This window comes from Mastomys coucha, unplaced genomic scaffold (assembly GCF_008632895.1).
Source record: "Mastomys coucha isolate ucsf_1 unplaced genomic scaffold, UCSF_Mcou_1 pScaffold3, whole genome shotgun sequence".
NCBI lineage: Eukaryota > Metazoa > Chordata > Mammalia > Rodentia > Muridae > Mastomys > Mastomys coucha.
The window spans coordinates 8,804,063-8,832,049 of NW_022196909.1; the positions used below are offsets into that span (position 1 = coordinate 8,804,063).

A 27,987-nucleotide genomic window follows, 5' to 3' on the forward strand; every position below is an offset into this window, starting at 1 on the left:
TGCGCCGGCCGGCCGAAGCCGGAAGCGGCTGCTGTCGGAAGCATCGGGCGGGCGATCTGGTACTGGCCGGCCCGGTGATGGCCGGGGACGCGGGGCTCGCGCACCGCAGCGGGTGGCCGTGGCGGTGGCTGCCCGCGCTGCTGCTGCTCCAGCTGCTGCGGTGGAGGTGCGCCCTGGGCGCGCTCCCCTTCACCAGCAGTCGGCACCCAGGCTTTGCGGACCTGCTGTCGGAGCGGCAGCTGCTGGAGGTGCAGGACTTGACCCTGACTCTGCTGCAGGGCGGAGGTCTGGGGCCGCTGTCACTGCTACCCCCGGACCTGCCGGATCTGGAGCCGGAGTGCCGGGAGCTGCTGATGGACTTCGCCAATAGCAGCGCCGAGCTGACCGCCTGTATGGTGCGCAGCGCTCGGCCCGTGCGCCTCTGCCAGACCTGCTACCCGCTCTTCCAACAGGTCGCAGTCAAGATAGACAACATCAGCCGAAATGTCGGGGTGGGTAGAGGAGCAGCCTCGGCACCTGTGGCGGGGGGGCTGGGAAAGTAAGGAAAAGGGATTGGATGGTCTGTGGAGTTGGGGTATCAGAAACAGGCAGGTGGCATTAGGGGCTTATGGCTTGCAGTGCTGCCTCCCTGGATGCTGTAAGCCGGCCTCTTCTTGGGACAGGTTTGCTGGAACGTTGCAGCGAACACACCCAGAGCCACCAGTTTCTAGCAGTGTGACCTTGATTATTTTTCAGTGTCGGTTTCCTCCTCTAAAGTGCTAGAAAAATATTCCAGTTGTTTTGTGTCTCGTTATGGGAATTCGTCACAGTGAGGCAATCTGGAGTCTGCTTGCCAGGAGTCCGGTTCTATCCTGTTTATCAGCTTGTACTCTGGGCAAGTGAGTGACACTCTTTGCTTGTTTTCTCATTCGTAAAGTGGGGACAAAGAGAGGCCACACAAAGCTGACACACGGTAATAGCTCGTGGTCAGTGAGTTGACATTTTAGGACAGCCTGCCTTCTCGGTAACTCGAGAGCTTTCCTGGTCACTTGGAAGGTAATGTGAAGGACTTAATGAAGGCGAACAAAAAGAGGAAGACAGTCTTTGCCTCTAAGAACTGTATTAACTAGGAAAGGATTAGAGTGTCGGCCACGGTGAGAGTCACAGGATTGCCTGGTAAGGGAAAAAGAAGGACAACGGGGATTTGGGGTGGAAATGGTTCTTGTGTACTGAGGGGCCAAGTAGTCCCATGAAAAATGTGGTTTCAGTTGCTTTCTAACTTGTAACTGACTAGACTAGATAGAAATGTCTATAGGTGCATCTTGTTTTTAATCTAGCCTAATGTTACTAAACAGATTTTTTTTTTTTGTAAATGGGGACATTCATTTGCATTAAGTAAATTCCAGAGTCACTCTTTGGAAAGAGCTAGCTTTCAAGGCGGTTTAAGTAGGAGTACATGCAATACATTCCAGACTCGATCCTTTCTCTATGACTTTAGTATGCAGCGTTATATTTGATTTTGAGCAGTTACATTAAATAAGCTGTTTTTAGGGAGCCTTTTCATTCCATTTTTATTTAATTAATATATTTATTTGTGACGAAGTTTCTTGTTGCCCTGACCGGCCTTGAACTCACCTTGTAGCAGAGGACCGCCCCACTGCTTTCAACTCCCAGGTGCCTAGATTATGGACATGCACCACTCTGACCTGGTTTTATCCAGCTGTGAATAAAACCCATGACTTGTCCATGCTAGACAAGCTGCATACTGATAGAGCTCCAACCCCGTTTTTATTTTTAAATTAGTCTACTAAGTAACAGGCTGGCATCTCCTTACAGTTATGGCTTGTCCACTCTACATCTCCTTTCCTCCAAGTTCCTGCTCCACATCTCCGTGTACCCTCCCACCATCTATGGCCCCACCCTTTCCATTGTACCCTCCCATCATCTATGACACCCCACCGCCCCCGTCCCTCTCCCTTGTATCCTCCTACCATCTGTAACCCCTCCCTCTCAGTGTGACCCTTCCACTCTCATATCACCTGTGGTCTGTTACCCTCCCCCACCCCCTTCAGCTTCTTTTTGTTCCCTGTCTTATAGTGTCCTTCCTGATTTCCTGAGCTCTACTCAATACTCACTCTACATTAATACACACATATAAGCATGAATGGCTAGGATAGGCATGTGAGACAGCATGCAGCCCTTGGTCTTTCTGTGCCTAGGTCATTTCACTTAATACCTCATTTTTCAGTTTCATCAATTTCCCTGTAAATTTCATAATTTCCAGCTGCCTTTTCCTTTTTTTAAAAAAAAAATCTTAAATAACAAGGACTCTGGTGGGCACAATGCCCTTGAATCATGTTGCTAACCTTGGGTCTTTGAGGCTGTAGATGTTTTCCTCGTGTATGTAGATGCTGTGGGATGTGGAATGATGAGGCTTAAAAACAACCAAAAACCAACCAAACAAACAAAATGATCCCAGCGGGCTAGAGAGATGGTTCAGGGGTTAAGAGCACTTGCTGCTCCTGCAGAGGACGCTGGTCCGATTCCCAGCACCCACGTGTTGCCTCACACCCATCCAGGGTATCGGACACCCTCTTTTGACCTTTACAGGCACTGTCTACATGTGGTGAACGTGAATAAATATACACCAAATAAAATAAGTAAATCTGAAAGAAATAAAAAGGACCCCAAGTTCTAGAATTAGGATTATGGGCATCAACCTACAGCTGAGCCTGGTGACCGGCATTCAGTCCTATAACCCACGAGGTGGAAGGAAAGAACCCGTTCCCTTGAGCTATCCTCTGCATGCACCTGCGGCATGTGCACCCTCATGCCTTCCAAGCAGTAAATACAGTGTCATAGGAAGGACGAGTAGGGATGCTAAGCCGTGAACACTCAGAGCAGACCGAAAAGGAAGAGTCAGAGGAAAGCTAGGGGAGACTGAGGACCGGGCAGAGAGGTTGTGTGGGTCAGATCCTGCTGAGGGAGTCGGAAGCTTGACTGGCAACGTTGGCACTAGGGTGGGACCAACACGAGTGGTTCTGATGGCAGACACCAAGGTTAGAGAAGATTAAACAATAAAGGAAGGAAACGGGCAGGAAGAGCAGCCCTGAAAGAGAAAGAGTAAAGCAGACGCAGGGCTTAGGGGTGGTTTCCTTTCTATTTCTTTACCCCTGTCCTCCCTCCCACACAGGAAACAAATTTAAATGTTTTGTTTGTATATATATGTATAACACTCCTCGTGTCTCTCTCTGTCTGTCTCTGTCTCTCTCTGTGTATGCGTCTTTCCTGTCATTGTCCATATTGATCTTGAGCTGCTGGGCCCAAGTGATCCTCCTGCATTAGCATCCAGCATCCTTAGAAGCTTGGACCACAGGCATCTAGCAGTGCCCACACTATGCATAAGCACTAATGGAGAGTCTCTTGCAGGGAGGGTAAAGGAAGACCTTGCAGAGGTGAACAAGGGGAGAAGTAGGCCCGGGTTTGGGAGAGGTGGAGTAGGTAAGACCTAGGGCATCCACAGAGCGGGGCTCTTTCTCCTCTGTGGCAGACAGGCAGGCAAGTCCGAGTGATGGCTTCTGTCTTCTTTGCCACATAGGAGGCTGGTTCTTCTCTATTGAGTGAGGATGGGTCTTGTCATCTATATTTCAGGCAATGCAGAGATTTGAAATGGTTGTAAAGTAAGGTATGGAGTTGGGGTTATAGATTAATTGTAAAAAATAAAAATCTGTCTCCTCCACCCTCTGTGTGTGTGTGTGTGTGTGTGTGTGTGTGTGTGTCTGTCTGTCTGTCTGTCTGTCTGTGTGTTCTTGTTGATGGCCACATCCACCTTCTTAGGTACAGCCATGATGGAAGTGAATGGTTACATTCCTGATGGCTTCTGCTGGATGGTCCTGACTACAACAGATCGTCATAGTAATATTTTAAGATATAAATAAGGACCAGTAAGTTTGGGCCACTACGCTGTGTGTCGAGACTATAAAGATGTGAAGTTTCTGTCCCACAGGAGTTGATTTCCAGATGGAAGCCCTAGATACACATAGGGAGGTAGCATGCTTTAAGAAACAGAGCCTTAGAGAGATTGAGGACCCTACTGGCGGTCACTCAGTAGGAGAAGCAGGCTGCCAGTGCAGGAGCGGCAGCACTACCTGTTTCGTAAAAGCTGGGAGGAAGAGTGGGTGATGCCCTGGGACCACTGCCTGGGTCAGGCAGATTCAAAACATTACAGTATTTTCTCTAAAATTAACAAACAAAACACTTGTGTGTGGTGGCTGCTCGGCCTGTATGTGTGTCTGTGCACTGCTTGCGAGTGCCTGCCGTCTATGGGAGCAGAAGGCCCCAAGTCCCCTAGAACTGGAGTGACAGTCCATTGTATGTCATCATGTGGGTGCTGGGAATCAAGCCCAACTCTTCTGGAGGAGAAGCAGATGCTAAGCCTCACTCTAGCCCCAAGAACGTGATTTTCCTTTGCTTGAGTCTTAGGGACTTTCCCAGCCTTGTCCCAACCTATCCACAGTGACGCCACGTTCAGAACATACCTCTTTGCTACCAAACAGTGCCTTGTACGCTCCATATCAAGGTCACTTTCACCCTGTGGTGGCTTTATGCTGTCTTAGAGTTCTTTCCTTTCCCAGTGCTTAGTTCAAATGCTGGGTTCTCCATGAACTCTTTGTAGCTTTCTCCTCAATTGATCTGTGCCACACCTGGTGAGAGTGCAGTGATTTTTAAAAACTGCATCTGTCTGTTGAGTTAGGTAGATGCATAGTTGTCTCTGTAGCTCTGGTGTGCCTAGGTGAGTATGTGAGTACCCATATCATGGACATGCATGGAGGGAAGAGGACAGCTTGTGGGACACAGCGCCGTGTTTTCACCATGAGGTCTAGGGAATGGATTCTGGCTGTTAGGTTTGAGGGCACTGCCGTTGTCCACGAAGCCACCTCATCCAGCCTGTGGTGATTTTTAAGTAGCCAAGCAGCTCCATGGAGATGCACTCGAACTGCCTACACCCCCTCAAACAGACTCTCTCCGAGCACTTGGGGTTGGCAGCAAGGCAGGACGATGAAATGCCACTTCTCTCGTGACTGTGTGCTGTGTCAGGCGTTGTGCTCCTTGGAGAATGTGTGTTATCTCATTTAATATAGGAAGTATAGGACCCAGGGTTATGAGATTGAGCTCCAGTTTCACTTAGGAGTTGGGTCAGCTCCTAAGACTATCATGTCATGTCACAGTCCCTGGACAAGCTCCATCCAGTAAGGACTCAATAAACGAGACTGATATTGGGGTGCATCCTTCTAATCCCAGAACTAGGGAGGTTGAGCCATGAGGATTAGAAGTTTGAGGTTAACCTGGGATTGTCTCAAAAGCAAAAAGAAAGATTGCAAGGTTGAAGATGCAGCCCTGGGTGTGCGTGCTGGCCAAGCACATGTGTGGTCCCCAGTACCACAAAAATAACAGGACCAAAGAATAGAGAAGGGCGGGCCAAGTGGCATAGTGGGGGAGAGGGCCTGCTTACAAGCATGAAGGCTCTAGTCCAATTTCTCAGCAGCCATGCAAAGAGGTTGGTGTGACTGCATACACTGTAACTCGGCGGCATAAGTGGGTGTGATTGTATGCACCTGTAACCCGGTGGCATAGGTGGGCGTGACTGCGGTGCACCTGTAACATGGTGGCAGAGGTGGGCATGACTGCATGCACCTGTAACCTGGTAGCATAGGTGGGCGTGACTGCGGTACACCTGTAACATGGTGGCAGAGGTGGTCGTGACTGCATGCACCTGTAACCTGGTAGCATAGGTGGGCGTGACTGCAGTACACCTGTAACATGGTGGCAGAGGTGGGCGTGACTGCATGCACCTGTAACATGGTGGCAGAGGTGGGCGTGACTGCATGCACCTGTAACCTGGTAGCATAGGTGGGCGTGACTGCGGTGCACCTGTAACATGGTAGCATAGGGAGTTAAGGTACGAAACTTGCTGGGGCTGCTGGCTACCATCCCCCTGCCTAAGATTAGTTCCAGGCTTAGTGAAAGACCCTGGCTCAGGGAATAAGGCACAGAGTGATAGAGCAGCTGATGTCTGCTGGCTTCTGCAGACATCTGCACATCACACACACACACACACACACACACACACACACTGTTTAAGAACACAACGGTAACAGACAAAAGCAAACCCTCTCTTAGATGCATCTTGTTAGTGAGATCTACACAGATGATGAGTCTCCCCAAATGAATCCATGTGATATTCTCATTGCTCTACATGGCTGGTCAGTTCTCTTCCTGCTGTTCCCACTGGGTCTCTTTCAGCCCCTGGTGTCACTCAGTGTCACTCTCAGCCTGTGTTTGCAGGCAGGTCCTTGAAGCACAGTGTAGATGGCTTCTCTGACACTTCCCAGTCCCCGGACGCCAGCATTCTGGTAGTGCCTGCAATGGGAGTTAAGTAGCTTTGAAAGCAGGAAGGGCCCGGGCTCAATCCCCTGCTTGAAGCAACAGGGATAGGAAATAGACGAAGTCCAAGACGTTAGGATCTCAGGTTTATTATTTGCGTAGCATGAGTTTCTTTCACGGTTAAATGGTCTTTGGAAGACACGTTTTTCTATATGAGTACAAACTCTTGGGTTTATGGTGATGGATTACTGGATATTCCTGCAAAACCTTTGGACCAAACATTACCCACAAGATGAAGCCAAAGGTTTGGGAGCATTTACACACAGATTAAAAGTACTTTATAAATAACACATCTGGTGTACGAAACTTTAGAAAGCGGAAGAGAAACAAAAGTGAAGATAAAATGTGACATGTTCTGTCATCTAGAAATAACCATTGCTACATTTTGTTGCCCACATTCTGGAACTTTTCCTGTGCATGCAATGTGAAAGATTGCAACACATTCATAAGTCAGAATTAAGAAGTTGAACTTGACCACAGAAACAAATATTCAAGAAGCAAAGGTGGGACTGGAGAGATGGCTCAGCTGTTAAGCAGTCTCCTTCACACGTGAACCCTGCGACAATAAGTGTTAGGTAGATAATTATCTTCCTGCCGTTTTTATTATTACTGCCATTACCACCAGATCATATCAGACAAACTCTCTAATAGTTTCTAATAAATGTCTCCACTGTTTTCTGGCCTCATGGCCTACTGTTTGCTTGGAAAGTCTAAACACTTAGATGATCTCTTCCTCTTCTTGTTGCTGTTGCAGAATACTTCTGAGAGCCAGCGCTGTGCCGGAAGTCTCCTGACAGCAGACCGAATGCAGATAGTTCTCATGGTCTCTGAGTTTTTCAACAGCACGTGGCAGGAAGCGAACTGCGCAAGTGAGTCTCCATGTTTGCGCCAATTCAGTTGATGCTGGGTCTCCATGTTTGCATCAGTTCAGTTGATGCCGGGGTTGGCTCGGTAATAGATGTCAGATTTGATTTCAGGGAACTTTAAAATGGCAGAAGCCAAGTAGTACATTTGTCACTAAGTTTGAGCTGTCACTGCATCGTTAGTGTGCTAGTCATTGTCACATGGGTGAGTCCTGCCAGCAGATCACAGCTCTGAGGTCAGACAGGCATTCGCTCAGTGTCAGTTTGAGGCAGTTAACTTTGCCCTGTGGAACTTTAGTTTTCAAATCTCTATGTTGGAGAAAATAGCAGAACCTATATAAACTGTTTAACACAATAATTAGAATATTTCTAATAATCTGGGGGGAGGGGGAGGGAGAGAGGGAGAGATATCATATGCTCTTCCAGCTTTGCAGAACAGGTGGTTTTGTGCAATAAACTGACACCTATTTGAAGCATTCTTTGGAAAAGCTATTATTTCAACTTAAGTCTCCCTGAGTACCAACCGTGTCTTTATGTCTGTACTTCCCACTGTCTACAACTCAGTGAGAAAGATATAGTTACAAATATAACTTAGAGGAGTGAATAAGAACATTACAGAGTCTTAGAAGGAGAAATCAGCTGGCAGCGTGCTTTGAACTGAGGCTTCGTGGCTGGGCATGGGTCCACCCGGCAGAGCTGAGGTGACAGGCAAGGCAGAAAGAGAGGCATTGTGGGCAGGGTCACAGAGTGTGAGGGAAAAGTGGGGACCTTAGGGTCCTGGGAACCCTCAGGGAGATGAAGTCAGACAAGGGCGGTAGAACTTTGATGGATATGGTAGTTTCGCCTGTAAGTCAACATTGCCACACTTCTTGGGAGGCCAGCATGACATTAAGAGGGGTTTTTATGATTCCTTGGGCTCTAAAAATACACATGCAATGTTAATTGCAGAGAGGAGTAGTGAGGGTATTAGTCATTTCCCATTGCTGCGACCAAGTGTGACAGAAACAAGTGGCAACCGGAAAGGTTTATTTTAGCTCATGGTTGCAGAGAGGTTGTGTCCATGCAGAGAGTCCATCATGGAGGGGAAGAAGTAGTGTGAGTGGCTTTGTCTGTGGAGCCAGAATGTGAGGTGGTAGTCATCACACGATGGCACACATGTCATATGATCGCACACATGCCAGGCTAGTACAGACATGTTATCACATGACTACAGACATGTTACCGTGTGACTTCAGACATGTCATGCCAGTGCAGATGTGTCCTCATGTGACTACAGACATGGCATCATGTGGTTGCAAACATGTCATGTCAGTGCAGACATGTCATCACATGACTGCAGACGCCAGTGCAGATGTGTCATTATGCAGATACATCATCATGAGATTGCAGACAGGCAGCAGAGAACTATCCTGGACCCAGGGAACCAGGACCAGCTGTTACCATCAAAGGCCAGCCCCTACTTCCATCAGCCAGGCCCTACCCCTTAAAGATGCCATGACCCCCAAACTTTACATTTTTTGTGTGAAAATTCCTTTTGTAAATATGATTGAAGTGAGTTTTGGAAACACAAAAAATATTTTTAAGCATTAGAACATATCCAGGGAACAAATGTTCCCTAATATAAGAGGAATATATTTTTTTGAGACAGATTCTCATTATGTAACCCTGGCAGGCTTGGAATTCGCTATAGACCAAGCTGGCCTCTGTCTCCCAAGTTCTGGCATTAAAGGCGTGTGCCACCATGCCTGCCTAGAATTTTTGTTGTTTTCTTTGGCTTTTTTGAGACAGGATCTTGCTACATACCCTAGACTGGTCTTGAATTTGTTGTTGTAGCCCAGGCTATCCTCAAATTCAGGATCCTCCTGTTTCAGCCTTCAGAGCACTAGAATTGGCATAACGTGTGTCACTGCACCCAACTTAAAGACAGCACACTCACAAAACCCAACATACCATTTAACTTAACTCCAGGTCTTTCCCCGCTCTCATGCACCATGCTGCTCTGACAATTGTCTCTTCATTTTGTTTCTTTTCATTGCTTCTGGAAATTGGAAAAATGGCTTAGCTGACAGAACTGTTTTTTTCTTGGTTGTGTGTGGGTTTTTGTTGGTGGTGGTGGTGCTGTTTTATTTTGTATTTAGGCCAGGCTGGCCTTGAGCTTGGTGTGTATCTAAGGATCACCTGATCCCCATGCCTCCCACATGCTGTGCAGCAGCTTCATGTGGCTGGGCCGGCCTGGAGCGCCTAGCCTCCTGAATGATTGGATTATAGGCATTTGTCACCACCACAGCCAAGATTGAAAATTCAATCTATAAATAGATTGAAGAGCCTTTTAGAGAGTCAGGTAGGGGTTAAGGATGTGGCTCCATTGGCAGAGCGCTTGTTTAACATTCATGAAGACCTGGACTCCAGTACCATGAGCATGGTGACACACGTGTATGATCCTAGCACATGAGAGTGGAGCTAGGAAGATCAGAAGATCAAGGTCACCCTCAGCTACATAGCAAGTTTAAGGTCAGCCTGGGCTATGTGAGAGGTCTCAAAACAGTGAGCAAACAAATAAACAAACAAAACAATGTAAGGGGCTGGGGTGATGGCTCAGTTGATGCTTGCTGTGCAAACATAAGGACCAGAGCCAAGCCACTAGGCTCTTTTACGGCTCTGCGCACTGGGAGGCAGAGATCTCAAGATCCTGGGGTGCAAGAACCAGCCAGGCTAGCCAGACTCAGTGAGCTCCAGGGCTAGTGGGAGAGACTGTCTCAACAAAGGTAGAGTGGTAGAAGACACCGCACGTGCACACTCGAGCACACATGTACACATGTACACATAACACCAGAGCTGTTTTTAAATGGGACTCCTCTTAAAAATTGCTTTTATTTTATGTGTATGAGTTTTTGCCTGCACATATGCACATACTCCACATTTTGTGCTGCACCTGATGACTTAGGAGGGCAGAAGAAGGCATCAGCTCTCCTGGGACTAGAGTTACAGACAGTTGTGAGCCACCAGGTGAGCTGGTGCTTGAAGCCAGGTACTCTGGAAGGAAGGGCAGTCAGAGTTCTTTTTTTCTTTTTCTTTTTTAAGATTTATTCATTTCTTCTCTGTATATGAGTACACTGTAGCCGTCTTCAGAAATACCAGAAGAGGGCGTCAGATCCCATTACAGATGGTCGTGAGCCACCATGTGGTTACTGGGAATTGAACTCAGGACCTCTGGAAGATCATGCAGTGCTTTTAACTCCTGAGTCATCTCTTCAACTCGAAGCCCGTGTTCTTAACTGCTGAACCTCCAGCTTCTAAATGGGATTTAAAACAATTTGAATTTTTTGCGACAGGGTTTCATGTAGTCCATGCTGGCCTTAAACTCAGTGTGTATTCACAGCCGGCCTTGAGCTTGTGGTCTTCCGGTTCCACCTCCCTGGGGCTGGGGTTATAGCTGTGGGCACTTTTGTTCTCTGAGCCATTGTATCTTGAAAATATTTCTCTGACTCAAGAGATTATTATCTCCGAATTAGAATCAGTTAACAAGCCAGGCAAAAGAACTAAAAGGTCAGACGTGTTTGGGGAGGAGGGGAGGTGAGCTGGGGGTGAAGAAGCGTGACTTTGTCTTCATTCAGAGGAGGTAAATTTACCTGCTTTGGACTTTATGCATTTAATTTCCACTCAAAACTCTGTAGAAAACACTAGAAGCTCCCAGAGTGTTCTGATTATGGCTTCCCCGCATAACCTCCCAGAGACAGGGTTTCTCTGTGGAGCCCTGGCTGTCCCACTCACTCTGCAGATCAGGCTGGCCTCGAACTCAGAAATTCACCTGCCTCTGCCTCCCAAGTGCTGGGATTAAAGGTGTGCGCCACCACTGCCTGGCTGCATTTTTTTCTTTTTATGTTTGATGAAATCAGAAGGGACCAAATGCTTTCTTTTCCAGGATTATGCAGTAAAAAACCTGATTTCCCATTCATTGTTTTAATCTTATTTTAAAGTGTTCCACGATTCCTGTGTTGAATTTTAAATGGAATTGAAAGAGTTTTAAGAGACCAGACTCATTAAATTTCATTCCCTTTTGTCGGTTTATTCAATAACAGCATTCTTTTTTCCCTCTTTTCTCTGCCTCTCCCTCTCTCCCTTTTTACCCTTGTAGTCTCAGACTAATTCCTTAGATTTCTTCACTGCTATTTCCTTAGTAGTCGGCATCCTATGTGATCGTTTTAAAGATTCATTTATTTTATGTATCTGAGTCTCTATTTGCATGTATGCCTGCACACCAGGAGAGTACCTCAGATCCCAGGATAGATGGCTGTGAGCCATCTCTCTAGCACCTTTTAACTAGACTCTGCAAGTATACAAGCATTTCGAATTATGCTCTCTGCACACCTGGCTCATGAAGATAGCAGGAAAGTTATCTAAAAAGAAAAAGTTTAAAGAAATATATAGCGGTTGGGGTTTAGGTGAGAGGCAGAGAGTTTGCATGAGGCCCTGGACTCCATCTCTAACTCCAAAAACAAAACAAAAAGAACCCCCACATTTATCAGAAATTCACAAAGCATTCTTGCTTGTCTTACACTCTAGTGAGACACTGGGAGCACAGGAAAGGAATCTGGAGGAAAAGGAAGTCTGGGAGCGAGCAGGAAGGTTAAATGTCTCAGGTTAGGTTCCTCCCAGTCCTTGTCCTGCCTGAGCAGCACACAGCCCCGAGTGCAGATGAGGAGGCGGGCCTACATGAATGGCAGGCGTAGATCAGAGTCAGGAGTAGGTCCAGGGGGTTGTGATTGTTTATCAGCATTCTGCTGTGTAGGATGTGTGTATGGCAGAAGCTCAGTGTTATTAAAGAATCCAAGAGCCAATGTTGTATAAAGTAAGAGTTACAGTAGACTACTTAGTGTTAGCATGTATAAAGTAAGAGTTACAATAGACTACTTAGTGATAACATGTATAAAGTAAGTGTTACAATAGACTACTTAGTGTTAGCATGTATAAAGTAAGCGTGACAATGGACTACTTAGTGTTATCATGTATAAAGTAAGAGTTACAATAGACTACTTAGTGTTAGCATGTATAAAGTGTTAGCATGTATAAAGTAAGAGTTTCAATTGACTTCTTAATTAACCTGGAGTTAGTCTTCTCCTTCCATCATGTGGGCCCCTGGGAATCCACTCAGATCACCAGGCTTGGCACCAGGCACCTTTACCCTCTAAAACCATGTCGCCAGCCCCCAGAAATCTCTCCATAGACAACCTGTAATTCCAGTGCCTGGACGGTGTTTTATGGGTGCGAGGATGCTACTGAGGCACCATGTAATTCTGAAGAACTTTCTGATTCATCAAAGGGAAACTAACTTTCAGTGGTGCATATGACTTCAGTATTCATGACTGAAAGATCACTAATAAAATCTTACTGCTGAACCAGAAGGTCAGGCAGGCAGGGCCATCTTTCTCACATATTATCTATGTGGCAAAGGACTTGTTTGCATGGTTTTAAACATTGTTTTTTTTTTTTTTAATTTCTAAACTTAAGTTCAGCATTCTCACCACTTACTCTTATTTTCTAAAGTTTGCTCAGCTTTTCAGAAAGCGGGATTATTGCTCTCTGTGAAATTAGTTCTCTTTTTAATGTGGGTCCCTGGGAATCCACCTCAAGTCCTCAGGCTTGGAGGCAGGCACCCTTCCTCTCTAAGCTGAGTTACCAGCCTTGAGGAATGTATGCTTTCTTCGTAGACAACCTGTAAGTGTAGTGAATCAGGGCACCGCTGTGTCTCAGGCTGGCCTTGGGCTTGGCTCACAGGCTTCCTGTCTCAGCCTCCCAGGCATAACTTGTATTCCTCCTACCTTAGATGGGCTCATAGGGATGTTGTAAAATAAGTGAATAGTTTTTATCCTGGTATAGCTTCCAAATGAACGAGACCCAGGCTGCGATTTATGTGATTGCCTTTGCACAACTACTGGGGGATAGCTTCCAATCTATATTTCTAGTCTCTAGACTGTTACTTCCCAGCTGTGCTCCCCAAATACTTGCTGTCTGAGTCTTTCCAGGTTATTTCTACTCCATCAACCTGTTTTCAGGATCCATTTCACTTGGGCATGGCTCATCATGTCTAATGGAGACCTCTTGTTCCCTGTCCCCTCTCTCCCTCCCTCCCTCCCTTTCTCTCTGTCTGTCTCTCTTCTCTCTCTCTCTCTCTCTCTCTCTCTCTCTCGTTCTCCCAGCCCAATAACCAATAATTCAAACTCTACCTCTCTCTTCTCCCCAGTAATTGGCAGCAGCCATTTTTATTTAACCAATAGTTTTAAGTTGGGGAGCAAGGTTTACATAACATCACTTGATAAAAATGAGGATCTCTTTGTTGGGGACATCCAGATCTTAGGGGGAGGCAGTATTTAGCACCTGAATGCATAGCAGCATCAGACCAATCCACAACAGGGTATGACAATCTAAACCTAGTTTTTAAAACAGCAGGGATGGGCCAGAGAGGCGGCTCAGTGGTTAAGAGCACCTGCTGCTCTTGCAGAGGACCCAGGTTCAGTTCCCAGTGTTCACACAGCAGCTTAGGACTGTCTGTTACTCCAGTTCAGGGCATCTGGCACCATCTCCTGGCCTCAGAGGTGTCAGGTATACACACAGTACACTCATACATACACGCAGGCCACACATACACATACAATAAAAGTAAGTCTTTAAAATAAAGAGTAGAGCGGGCTGCAAAGACAGCTTGGCAGTTAGAGGTCCCGGGCTCAGTTGTCAGAACCTGGGTTTGGTTCCCAGCACTCATACTAGCTCACAGGTACCTGTGACTCCAGTCCCATGAATCTTATACCCTCTTCTAACCCCTTTGGGCACTAGGCATGCAATCTATGTAAATAATACTCATATATGTAAATAAACCTTATAAAATTTGTTTTAAACCCCTAGAGATCTTGAAACAAATTCCTGATTGATGGCACATCTCTAAGGGTAAAAGGTTCAGCTGGACTCGGTGGTACACACCTGTAATCTTGGCACTCAGGAGGATGAGGGGGCAGGATGGGGGTAGGTTCTGAGTGCAGACCCTGACCCAGAGGACTCAGGACTCAGGACTCAGGGTAGAGCTCAGTGATAGGGTGCTTTTATATTGGGGGCCAGGACTCAGGACTCAGGGTAGAGCTCAGTGATAGGGTGCTTTTATATTGGGGGCCAGGGTTCAATCCTCAGCCCTGGGGGGTCGGGGAGGAAGGCAGAAGCCACACAATTCTGCTGTGGTAATTTAGCTGGTTTCTGTGTGAGGGCTTGACTGGAATCCTTAGTGCCCAGAGAATGCCTCTTGAGCTGATGCCTGAGTCCTCACGGAGACAGAAGCTGTGCTAATCTGCACAGCCTTGATGAGGCTCCATTGATTATCTGCGATGCAGCAGAAGCACAATGACCACTTCACTTAGCGCCTATGGAGAGCTCGTCCTTATACCTTCCCTAGCTTACTAATTTCTGCAACGTACAGCTCCTCACTGTGTGTAACCTTATGCTCCTGATTCCTGGCGATGGATAAAGGGGATTTACTGGAGCCCCTTTGTGTAGTATCAGAAAGTCAGGGTTCTTCTAATAATCAAGACACATTTAACCCCGCTGTATAAGTGAGCTCCTTTGTGCTTTTAATACTACCGCCTAATAGTTACTGAAAAAAAAAAACCACACTGTGCAGGGACAGCACTTAATCAGCTGTCAGTCTACGCGGGCTTTTCACTTAATTTTCCAATTATTTTAAGTGAAAAGAAAATAGCAGTAAAGTAGAAGACATTAAGTCCTTTTACTCCTCAGAACGGCCTTCTTCATAAATCATTTTTATAAAGAAATTGTTTATTTGTGTATCTTGTAGAAGAAATTGCCAGAGCTCTCCAGAAGAGTGAGCTCTGTGCTGTTGCACAGAGAGAGCCTGCATGTGCCCAGGGAGAGCCTGCATGTGCCCAGGGAGAGCCTGCATGTGCCTAGGGAGAGCCTTCATGTGCCCAGGGAGAGCCTGCCACCTTTGGCTGTGTCTGCCAGGCATGGGAGAACTCCTCTGTAAGATAGGAACCCCCCAAGCTGAGGATATTCAGCCTAGCTCAGTGTTCTCTGACCATGATTGTGCTTGTTTTTATGTCTGTCCTACCTGACCCAGGAGCCAAGGCTACATACATAAGCCAGGCTATGTTAATAAAATAGCACATTTCTACTATTATTATTTATTATTATTGTATTACTTATATATATTATTATTAATACTTCTATTATTACTTTAAAAAGATTTTAGTAAGGCAGGAGATGGTGGCACACGCCTTTAATCCCAGCACTGGGGGAGCAAAAGCAAGTGGATCTCTGAGTTCAAGGCCAGCCTGGTCTGCAGAGTGAGTTCCAGGACAGCCAGGGCTACACAGAGAAACCCTGTCTCAACAAATGAACAACAACAACAAAGGATTTTAGTATTTGAACTTTGTGGATACTGACATATGGAATTATTTGTATTTAACTAGTAAAAAGAATTGCGTGCTTAAGGAAATACAGGCACGTGGAGAACACATTTGGCATTTCGGCACCTTCCTGACCTGTATGTGAGTCTTGGTGTGTGCCTTTCTTTCTCTGGCTAAGTTTGTTTGTTTGTAAAGGAAACCATCAATTTGTAAACAATCAATGAGCAGTTAGAGTTGGACTTGTGTTCGTGAGATGCTAAGGCTGCAGAGACTCTAGATTCACAGGCTCAGAAAGGCCAAGCATCAGGAAGAGGTTCGCCAAGAAGGCCTTCATTGGTGTTCACTGGTGCAGAGGGGGTCCTGCCCAAGCTGTGTGTGTGTGTGTGTGTGTGTGTGTGTGTGTGTGTGTGTGTGTATGTGCACGTGAGTGTGTACAGGGGAGGGGTTGTCTGTCTGTGAATCCACTGAAGTCTAGCTGGCTTTTGGATTCACAAGTGTGGTTTTGTAATTCATCTGGTTGGGTGAGCACCTGCTTCCGATGTCTCGAGTTTACACACAGATGTTAAAGTGCTGGCTGCCCTGCCCTGTCAACCAGGCTTAGGTTTCATCTTTCTGGTCAGATGGCAGTGACTTCCTGAATCCCTGGTGGTGTCAGGTTGTCATGGGCACCAGAGAGGAGCAGAAGCATGCAGTTGTCCACTCTTGAGTATTGAAACTGTTGTTTAACAGAGTCTAGGAGTGTGTATGTATGTGTGTGTTTGTATATGTGTGTCTGTATGTGTGTGTATGTGGCTGTATGTGTGTATGTGTTTGTATGTGTATATATATGTTATGTGTTAGTATGTGTGTGGATGTGTGTATTTGTATGTGTGAGGGTTTGTACATATGTATGTATGCATGTATGCATCTGTATGTATGTGTGTATATATGTATGTGTGTGTATGTGTTTGTATGTGTATATGTATGTGTTATGTATTAGTATGTGTGTATGTGTATATTTGTATGTGTGTAGGTTTGTATGTATGTATGTGTGTATGCGTCTGTAGTATATTATGTGTATGTATATGTGTGTATATGTATGTGTGTGTTTCTATGTGTACATGTGTGCCTGTGTGTGTCTGTATGTGTGTGTGTTTGTATGTGTATATGTATCTGTTGTGTGTTTGTATGTGTGTGTTTGTGTGCATGTGTGTGTGTTTGTATGTGTTACTCACCTTGCAGTATTTCAGAGTACTGGCCCAACAGCCAGACTGATTACAAATTCCAGCCTTCTGTGTATCGGTTGTATGACCTTGGATTTGTGTGACCTTGGATTTGTGTGACCTTGGACAGGCTCCTTCATTTCTTTTTCCTGTTCTTTATTTCTAAATTTTATTTAAAAATTTGAACCATTTTGCTCGGTGTGGTGACACAGGCCTTTAATTATAGCACATGGGAGGCAGAGGCAGGTGGATTTCTATAAATGTGTAGGCAAGGCTGAACTACATAATGTTTGTTTCCTTGTTTTTACAGATTGCCTAACAAACAATGGTGAAGATTTGTCAAATAACACAGAGGACTTCCTCAGTCTGTTTAACAAGACTTTGGCTTGCTTTGAGCATAACCTGCAGGTCAGTTATATAGACTCACTGCAAGTGAGTAATGTGAGATTCTAACTTTTTACAGGGTTTTGGTTTGGTTGGGTTTTTTTTTCTCTTCTTAAAGGAATTTGTGAACCTTTACTTCTACTCTTAGACTCTTAGATTTTTTTCCACTTGAAAATATCAGAACTTCAGCCCAGGACCAAGTGTGATTGCATATGCCCTGTACTTGGCCGGCAGAGGCAACGCATCTCCGAGAGTTCAGGGTTGCTGGTCCCTTCCTGGCCAGCAAGGGCTACACAGTGAGACTGTCACAGGTGGGAAAAGGAAGGAAGGAAGGAAGGAAAGAAGGGAGGAAGGAAGGAAGGAAGGAAGGAAGGAAGGAAGGAAGGAAGGAAGGAAGGGAGGGGCTGGGGATTGGAGGGATGGCTCAGAGGGTAAAAATTTCAGGTGTGCTATCACATGCCTTTAATCCCAGCTCTCACAAGGCAGAGGCAGGCAGATCTCTGTGATTTTAGGGTCAGCCTTCTCTACACCATGAGTTCCAGGCCAGCCATAGAGAGAACCTGTCTCAAAAAACCCAAACGCAAAACAAACAACAAACCAGAATGCTTACTGTGGAGTAGGTATCAGGCAGCTTCACAGGCAGCTCAAGGAGAACTGCCACTCCAGCTCTGAGGAAGCCAGTGCCCTCCTCTGGCCTCTGCGCGTAACTGCAGCCACATGCATATTCTCCCATCCTCTCCCAACACACACACACACACACACACACACACACACACACACATACACACACGCATGCACGCACGCATGCACGCACGCACACACGCACACACATGCGCACACACACATACACACACACACACACACATGCACGCACGCGCACACACACACACAGTTTAAAAATAATCATAAGGGTTTTTGTTTTGTTTTGTTTTTTGTTTTTGTTTGTTTTTCAAGACAGGGTTTTTCTGTGTAGCCCTGGCTGTCCTGGAACTCACTTTGTAGACCAGGCAGGCCTCGAACTCAAAAATCCTGCCTCTGCCTCCCAAGTGCTGGGATTAAAGGCGTGTGCCACCACTGCCAGGGCTGACCAGAGGGAGCAGGGTTGACCAGAGTGAGCAGAAGTCCGAAATTCAATTCCCAACAACCACATGAAGGCTCACAACCATCTGTAGATCTACAATATACTCATATACATAAAATAAATAAGTAAAATCTTAAAAAATATTTTAAAAAAATCATAAGTCCTACAAATTAGGGATGGGAGAGACGTCTGCACTGGTTGCTTTTCTGTGGGTGGCAGGTTCATTACCCAGTACCCACATGGTGGCTCACAAACTGTCTATGTTTCCAGCTTCATGGGAACTGAGTTTCTTCTGGTCTCTGTAGACACCAGGCACACATAGGATGTGTTGAAGGTAGAAAAAAGGAGAGGTGGCAGCCACAGATCTGTGACGCAGGGGCTTGATCGTGGTTTTCCCTGTAGTGTTAGAGGAAAGCAGATAACTCACATAACTGTTGGAAGTCTGTGCGACTGTTGGAAGTCTGTGCGACTGTTGGAAGTCTGTGCGACTGATGGGTTGTGTTCTCTCACAGAGAGTGTGTTAGTCTGACAGTAAAAGGGAAGGAACCCAGATGGGCTTAGACCCCAAGTAGCTGAGGGTGGTGACGCCATGGGTGGGGATAAGGAGGAAGATAACGCAGGACAATGAAGATTGGGAATCCTGATTCGGGGGCTGGAGAGACGGCTCAGTGAATAAGAGCACGGGCTGCTCTTGCAGGTTCAGTTCTCAGAACCCACATGACAGCTTACAACCATCTGTGTAACTCCAGCTCCACGGGAACTAAGTATCTTCTGACCTCTGTAGACACACACGTGGTGCACATACGTACGTGTAGAACACCCCCATGTACACAAAATAAACAGTCCTTTTTAAAATTGGAACAATTTTTAATTAGAGATGTCTTGGGGTAAACAGTCATAACTAGCGAGTATTAGGCACGGGTTCGTGAGAGCAAAGGCCCCTCAAAAGCGCCCAGAGTACTGAAAGGGCCACTGAGGTTCAGAGGTGAAGGGACTTTCGTGAGGTCAGACTGCAGGATACACACCAGGGTGGCTTTAAAGGAGAATTCTGTTTGGGGCAAGAGAGGTTGCTCCAGGGCGAAGACACTTGCTGTGATGCCCGATGGCCCAGGTTAAATCCTAGGGCCCGCACGGTGGGAGAAGGGAACCCCTCCAGTCAACAGTCTAACACACACACACACACACACACACACACACACACACCCCTAAATAAACAATAAGTAAATTCAGTGTAATTTTAAAAGGAATTCTGTTTTCAACCTGTTAAGTATGACACTCCCTATAGATACTCCTGACAGACATCCAAGCTCAGATGATAATGAGATGGGGGAGGGGCTGCAGGGTTAGGGGTCATCCGACACAGTGTTCCATAAAGCCATTGCAACTAGGCGAAGTGAGAAAGTAGACAGAGATGGTAAAGAGGCCCCGGGGCTTCGGGACAGGAAGACAGCCTGAGACCGCTGCTTTCCCCGTGGGTGAATGGGCAGGAGGAGGCCCACGCGCTGTACTTGATCCACCTCACTTGATTCACCTCACTCGATCCACCTCCGGGGGAAAATGTTGGTGAGTGGCTTCTTTCGAACCCCATCCTGTCCTGGTGACAGGGCAGAGTGAAAGAGTGTCCAACAGACACAGGCACAGCTACTGTGACAGCCTCCCATGTCCCTAGTCTGTGGGTAGCTGTGGGGAAGAAGGGTTTAGCACCACCATCACCCCCACAGTGGTGTGGGTGTAGTACAGCCTTCCGGAGGTGACATGGCCCCTGTGCAGTGTTTGACCAGGCTCTGACGTTAGCTTAGATTCAGTAAGCTTTAGGGAAGGAGTCCTCAGAGCCCACACACCTGCCACCATCTCCCATCCCAGATCCACTCCCTTGCTCAGTTAGGAGCTGTGTAGCGTTCATATTGCAGTTAGTCCCCCTCCCCTTGTTTATCATTGTGTGGCTGTTGTAAGCCACTGCCACTCATGCCACTCACAGCCTTTTGCATGTCACCAGGAGTTCCTTTAAGAATGTGTTCAGATGATTCCTGGGAGAGCAACCGCAGGCCAAAAGTACGTGCATTTTTAATTTTTGTAAATGGAACTGTATTTCTCCCTCAACCCTGCCTGCCACCAAGACTCTATGCTAGGTTTGTAGTTTTGGCTACATTCACAGTGGACCTGTGGAAAGTGGCTTTTTCCTGTGGGAGTTTAAGGGGAGAGACTTGGTTTGTCACCTATATGGTGGTGAGGGTCATGTCACAGTTCAGTTGCTCCGATTTCTCGTTTTCTTTCTTATCTCCATATTCAGTAGAGATGCCCTTTGCTCGTGCTCATGGTAAAGAGTAAAGAGAATAGAGAGCGAAGATATAAATGTGTACTTGAAAATGCAGGTGTCAGCCAGAAGCCAGAACCTGGGGTTTGCTGGCATGCTACCCACCCGGACCCCCACTGCGGGCTATCTGTCCATTTTCATTCACTAGAAAGGTCTAGGTTAGGAGCTGAGAAATGAGAGTCAAGTGGGGTTCATGCCCTTCCCATAAGAAAAGTCCGGTTTCATTTAGATAAAAGATGGCGTCTAGGCTGTGAAGCTTGGCAGGGATGAATTTCATTTGGAAAGAAGAGCATTAAGTACAATGTCAACAGTGAGATAACTCAGGAAAGTTGGTATTTAGCTGTCAGTCACTTGGAGGTGAACTACTGATGTCTCCAGTGTTCACCCGAGGCCTGCGTAGCAGTTTTCAAAATTAAGAGACACCTAGAAAGCGCTGGGGAGCATCTCCTCGCGCCCACACACCGGGTCTCCTAGAAAGTTCTAGAAGCCCCTGCCGTGTGCCCTCGGGTCCTCAGGACTCATCATCCCAGTGGTCCAGGGACCTCCCGCCCTCACAGCACACCGCACTGCACCACTGTCTTCTCCTTGGGGCTACTGGTAGTTTTTACGAGCTCTCCTTTTTATTAACGTGTAGTCATTGTACACAGCAGTGGATTTTATTGTGACATTCTTATTTCCCACATGTGTGCAACTTGTGCTTTGATCATAGATCCCATAATCTTCTTTTGTTTGAGGCTTGTTCAGAAAGCCATTGCTTTTTTTTTTTAAGTAATTATTTTCTTATGTTTATTTAGGGGTGCGTGTGGAGGTCAGAGGGCAGCTTGCCTGTGGGTTCCAGTGACTGCACTTGGGTCACTGCTCACTGGCAAGCAGCTTTACCCACTGAGCTGTAACCGGATTCTTTGCCTAGTCTCGTGTCTTCGTGTTTTCTGTGTTTATCCTCTAGTGATTTCAAAGTTTCAGGTCCTAAATTAAGGTCTTTGATTTATTTTTCAGTTGTCTTTTGTCAGGGTGGGGGCGGCAGGGATCTAGTTTCAGTCTTGACATGCGGATATCCAACTTCCCATCACCATTTGTTAAGGAGGCTTGCATTTTCTCCAAGGGGTGTTGTTGGCGTGTACCTGGTGGCTGTGCTATGCAGGCATACTGCTGGGTTCACTCCAGTCCTTTCACATGCCACATTGTCTTCTGTGTGGGCTTGGGGGCAGGGTAGGGTGTCACATGGTTGACACGCAGAGATACTGTGTCCAGTATGTACTGTGCGTCTTACGTCTGCCTTTGTCATTTTAGGGGCACACCTACAGCCTCCTCCCACCAAAAAATTACTCCGAAGTATGCAAAAACTGTAAAGAGGCATATAAAAACCTGAGCCTCCTGTACAGTGAGATGCAGAAAATGAACGGCCTTGAGAACAAGGCGGAGCCTGGGACGCACTTATGTATCGACGTGGAAGACGCCGTAAGTACCCGCTCCTGGTGCAGTTCATGTTTGCAGCCGATGAGTGTGCTTTCGGCATTAGCGTTTCTTGGGTGCACTGTAGTACGTACATAGCACCTTCAGCCGGAGAGAAGCACAGTAGTTATAACGTAAGAAGGCTCCATGGGGTCTCTGTCAGACCAAAGCGGACGTTAACCAGGCACCTCATGGGCGAGTTAATAATTCGGCTTATTTTGATTTTAAAGTAGAACGTGAAGCCAGGACTACACAGTGAAACCCTGTCTCGAAAAACAAAAGAGGAGTGAGGGTAGGTAAGAAAGTGGGTGTAGCTTTCAGGAGTGTGGTGTTCCTTGTGCTCAAATTTCAGCTCTCTATCCAGTTGGTGCTGATTAAAGAGGTTTTGCATCTAACTACCATGTTTTCGAAAGATCTTATGCGCTTATTGCACTAATTGCTTTATCTATTGGATCATTTGAGAACATTTACTTATAGTCTATCTCCTCGCTGAAATGCGAGCCATGTGAGGACAGAGACCTGGTGTTTTCTAAGTCATCATTCAATAGGTAGGACAATGCACGGCAAAGAGAGAGAGAGAGAGAGAGAGAGAGAGAGAGAGAGAGAGAGAGAGAGAGGGAAACGCCCGCAAAGCTGAGGTCTCATTAGTAAGTGCAGGCCAGCCTTGAACTTGAAGCGATCCTCCTGCTTCATCTCCTTAGTACTGGGATTACAGGCATGTTCCACTGTGCCCAGGATGTCATTCAGTACTGCTTTTGTAAGTATGTGCAACTATAGTAAATGTCTTTCCTCCATTGGATAGCTTGTCTTTCCACAGAGCACCAGTAGGTGGCAGCAGTGTCCTCCAAGGCAATATGATGCTTGGGACTTAGTTCTCTGAGAAGATAAATCATTGGCTCAAAAGTAGAGAACTCAAGGGCAAAATGGCTAAGCATGCTGGTTAAGAATAGTTCCGTCCGTCGGCATCATCAAACCAGCTTAGAGGAAATGGCTCTAGACTAGAAGTGCTCGGGATAGGAAACGGCACTAAGCATGGCTGCTCCCAGGGCTCTGGGTTTCTACATCTCAGTCCTATGATTGATTGTACTTGCTTAATAGCAGGCTCTCAGAAATCAATAACCTTTAATTAAGGAAACAGAGTCTTTACTCTATTTTTATAACTACACATTCTCTGGGAGATAAAATGATCGACATTCTGGTATATGTTGGTGATTATTATGTATTTAGAATGTAGCGTTTTTGTGTGGTAATAAGTAGACTCACTGACAGCTGGGTGCTGGTGGCACACGCACTCAGGAGGCAGAGGCAGGTGGATATCTGACTTCGAGGCCAGCCTGATCTACGGAGTGAGCTCCAAAATAGCCAGGGTTGCACAGAGAGTCTCCAAAATAAAACAAAACCAAAAATTACACAGTTACTAATTGTAAACCAGCTTTTTCCCCTAGTAAAAGAAATCGTTCTCAACTATCAGTAGATTTTTAAAGCTGTTTTGAATGGATGTTTGGATTGCAAAAATATACTAAGAAATTAAAGAGAACTTAAGTATAACATCAGATTATAATGTGATAATATGTTTTTCTAGATGAACATTACTCGGAAGCTTTGGAGTCGAACCTTCAACTGTTCGGTCACCTGCAGCGACACGGTGTCCGTGGTTGCTGTGTCAGTGTTCATTCTCTTCCTGCCTGTTGTCTTCTACCTCAGTAGCTTCCTTCACTCAGAGCAAAAGAAACGCAAACTCATTCTACGTAAGTTCCTCTCTGTCGTCATCCATTCTGTTTAGCAGAGCACCTATGCGTGAAGGATTGCAGGGTCAAGGGGCTGGGAGTACGGTGTCAAAGCTCTTACCTTGTGAGCACAAGGCCGTGGCTTCAACCTTCAGCACAGTGAGGTAGCGGGAAAGGTACAGGTCTGTTTTAGAAAGGGTGTGGTGAGTGCCTTGACCCGCCGAGCCCTCTCTAGACTATGTGGTCTTTCTTTAGTGGCACTCAGGCAATAAGCCGGCGCTACTGCCGAATAGCTGAGGCCACTCAACTCCCATTTGTTTGTTCTACCTGATTCATCTCCCTTGTTTGGATCATCAGAACAAAAACTTTTTTCTTGAATACCATCATTTCACCAGTACCTAGAAAGTGCCTGGGCCTGTGAGTGCTGGCAGACATTTGCTGAACAAAAGGATACTGTAGTCTGTTTACTGATAGCATCGGATACTATCCCTGTGAAATTCTTTATGGAAAAAAATCCTGGATCAAATAATGTCAGGCAGTATGGCTTTCAGGAAGCAGAAGCAGGTGGATCCTTGAGCTAGAGCCAGCCTGGTCTACATGAGAAGTTCTAAGCCAGCCATGGCTTCACAGTTCAACCAGGACTCAGAAATAAACACATTAACACAATCAAAAACCAAAGCCATAGACAATAAAAACACAGAGAGAGAAAGACAGACAGACAGACAGACAGACAGGGAGAGAAAAACACACATAATAGTCCCCAAACACTCGTGTGAGTTAAGAGTTCATGCGCCGATGCTCATGGCCGATTCTTGTTCCCCCCACTCCCCGCCCCTATTCTTCCTGCATGAACTGATGACACATGACTGCTCCCTGGCATGGTTATGTCCTTGAGAGTTGTGCAGAGCTTAACACAAGGCAAGGGAATAGAGGTGTCTGAGCCTCCTCCTACGAGGCCAGCCACTCTCAGAGCTCAGCCTGTGCCACTGGCACCGCAGGCGCCACTCCCATGGTGGGTGGCACTGTGGGTTTTCAATTCTAGAGCGTGAGAAATATGTACGCTCAACTGTTCAAAACACGACCTCACCAGGTGACCGTGGGCCACGATTTGATTTAAACCTAATGGCTGGATGCCATGGCCATCATACTCATAGCTGAATATTACATATTTTGCCCATAGTGCTGTGTGTGAAACATAACTCAACTTTTAAAGACTCAATCTTTTTAAAACTAGAGTCTTTTTTGCTTGCTTATTTATTTATTTATTTTTGACTCCGGGTTTCTCTGTGTAGCTCTGGCTATCCTGGAACTTGCTCAGTAGACCAGGCTGGCTTCAAACTCATAATAGAAATCCACCTCAGTCTGCTGGGATTTAAGGTGCCTGCCACCAGTGCCAGCTCAAAGTAATGCATTCACTGTGACATTTTCACACACACACACACACACACACACTGTGCGTGTTTTGTTGTTCTTGCTTGGTGCTGGGTATCGAAGCTAGAACTTTATAACTGTTAGCAATGCCCTTTACCACTGAACTGCACCCGCCTTGTATGTTTGAGATAGGGTCTCGCTGTGTAGCGCAGGCTAGCCTGGAACTTGCTATGTAGGCCAGGCCGGCTTCAAACTCACAACCCTCCATCCTGTTTCCCAAGTGCCAGGATTACAGGCACATGCCACGTGCCCTGCTTGAAAACAATGTTTTATCTGAAAATAGAGGTGATGTTCTCTCTGCCAGTGAGGGCGGGCGCTTTCCCTTTTCCTCATTATATTAGATATGCTGTTGTCTTGTTCCAGCTCCTTGGAGGAACTCTTCAGGCTTCGTAGTTAAAAACGACCGCAGTAGAAGCTTTGTAAACACTCTCGTCTCTTAAGAGGCATGCAGAGTTTGATTTCTAGCTTGGACTTTTATTGTTATTCTTTTATCTACACATTATGACTGCCGTGCTCAAGAAGGTGTGGCTGCCTGTTTCATTGGGTGCTGCTTTTAACAAAATCATAGATAGTAGTTTCTACTTAATTTAATTTTATGCTGTTCATAAAAAAAAAAAACACCTTAGATTTTATATCTAAGAATATTGGACCAAGCCATATTCAGCCAATAAATAGACAATACAGTGGGTTGCGTGTAAGCACCGGATAACCTCGAGAGCAGAGTTTAAACCCAGGCCTTGTGTCTCCCCAGCCAAACGTCTCAAGTCAAGCACCAGTTTTCCCAACATTCAAGAAAATTCCACCTGAAGCCTGCAAAACAGGGACTCGACCTCACATCGTTCCAGTAAGTGGCTAGACACTTGGAGAAGATGATGAGCCAAGGTCCAACAAGTCACTCTCATGAAATGCTGGGACTACAGACCTATAATTTATTCTGATTAAGGGTTCTCAAATTCCCTTTTCCTGAGCACCCCATTTTTGAAGATTTCTGTATTTTTAATTTTCAAACACAACAATGTTACATATTTTAAGGTATATCTGTTACAGTAACAAGTGAGGGCTTTTTTTTTTCAGGCATATGAATGACTACTTGCCACTTCTGATTTATCCTCATTAACAGAAGTACACAAAACAAACAGCTGAGGTCTGCCATTTACACATGAGTCACTGGGAGCAGACTCTGAAAAAGAAACATACTTGCCAAATGTAGCAGGCTCAATGATTAACTTAAATGAATTCCCATTGCAGTATTGTTGTATGTATATAAATACACACATACACACACACACATACACACATATATATATGTAATGTATATTTAATATATCATACATTAAAATAATGTTCTCTAGTTCCCTTAAGTAACTTTTGAAACCACTAGTTGATTATAAACCTCCTTAACAGTTTTCAGAAAGCAATGCCACATTATACATTTACCTTTGTTAAAGATTTACGGTAACTGGGTTTCTAATATGACTTTTATAAATACTATTTTACATCTTATTTTTGCCTTTATTTTATAAGTAATTTAAAATCACTGGATTGTGTAATTATCTTTGAGGACAAGATGGATTCATCTTATGCCAGGGATTTGCATCATGAATTTCATTAAGTTATTAAGCAACCTGTAACTTATTAGTAGCTTAAGTCAAATGTAGCCCAAGTGTGTCACTGTGTTTAAATTTGTGACTTTTAATGAAAAATTTATCTTGGAATATTTGGAGATTTGGGGAGAAACGGGAACAAATATAAGAGCTTAAATTTCAGAAAATAGACAAGGACCTGAGCAGATGTTCACTGTAAGACAGCCAGGTGGTTTATACTGGAGATGAATTGGTTGACAGGCTCACACAGGAAGTCCCCCAGTTATGGGAAGGATCAAAGCCACATGACTGAAATGAAATTACACATCTAACTGTCAGGAAACTAGTTCTGCTTTGAAATATTTCCAGCAACTTTTAAAACAATGCTTGTTCCAGTGTCTTTCAGTTTTATTTCTCAGTCTACAGGAGTTGATGGTTTTGTCAGTTAATTCGGTGGAAATGGGCTTTGTTGTAAAGGTTGTGTGTGAATGCGCGGGCTCCTTGGGTTCAGGGGTTAAGAGAACGTGAATCCCGTCACAGCCTGCAATTGCTCTAGAGGGAGACAGGAACATCTGGGTATTTTTGTATGTTTACCACATATGCAGAGTGTGAGAGCAGGCTCTTCCCAGAGTGTGTCACATGGGGTATGTGACAATCAGATGATGATGTGATCCACTAAATGTGCTGTCACTGTTCCTGCGGCTGTGACTAAAGGCACTGTCTTGATTTGAAGCACATGGTTGAGGGCCATTGAAAGCCATCTTCATCAATACATATAAAGCCTGTTTACATGTGCAAAGTTGTCAAAGCGACATATTTAAACTGCAAGTAGCGACTCCTCGGGCACCTTTCAGGACTGTGTGTACAAATCACTGCTTTTGGATAAGAAGTTGGAGAGCACTTTAACAAGCCAGCCAGCCCTGTTCCTGATCAGGGCCCAGCTCTCTAGAAGTTGCATCAGAAGTAGATTTGAAAATGTGCTGAAGAATTTCACCTCGTGGTCCTATAAAATATGTACATAGTTCTGAATCCTGAGACACATAGGGTTATGTGTGTACACAAGAAAACCTGTTTTTTCCGTACGCTTTACAATAAAGGAAATAACCAGGAAAACTCTAA

At 45.7% G+C, this 27,987-nt stretch overlaps 1 protein-coding gene across 2 annotated transcripts; it reads left to right on the forward strand.

Annotated features, from left to right (window-relative positions):
- Ostm1 (osteoclastogenesis associated transmembrane protein 1) lies at nucleotides 1-27,987 on the forward strand. 2 transcript variants are annotated; one of them, XM_031347848.1, is made up of 6 exons: nucleotides 1-491; nucleotides 7,178-7,292; nucleotides 17,207-17,304; nucleotides 21,966-22,133; nucleotides 23,710-23,875; nucleotides 26,037-27,987. In XM_031347848.1, exons 1-6 carry the CDS (start codon nucleotides 78-80, stop codon nucleotides 26,090-26,092), a joined length of 1,017 nt encoding a protein of 338 aa, XP_031203708.1. In that variant the 5' UTR covers nucleotides 1-77; the 3' UTR covers nucleotides 26,093-27,987. The 2 variants fall into 2 exon arrangements, with proteins under 2 accessions (XP_031203708.1, XP_031203709.1); XM_031347849.1 differs by having other exon boundaries at nucleotides 1-452.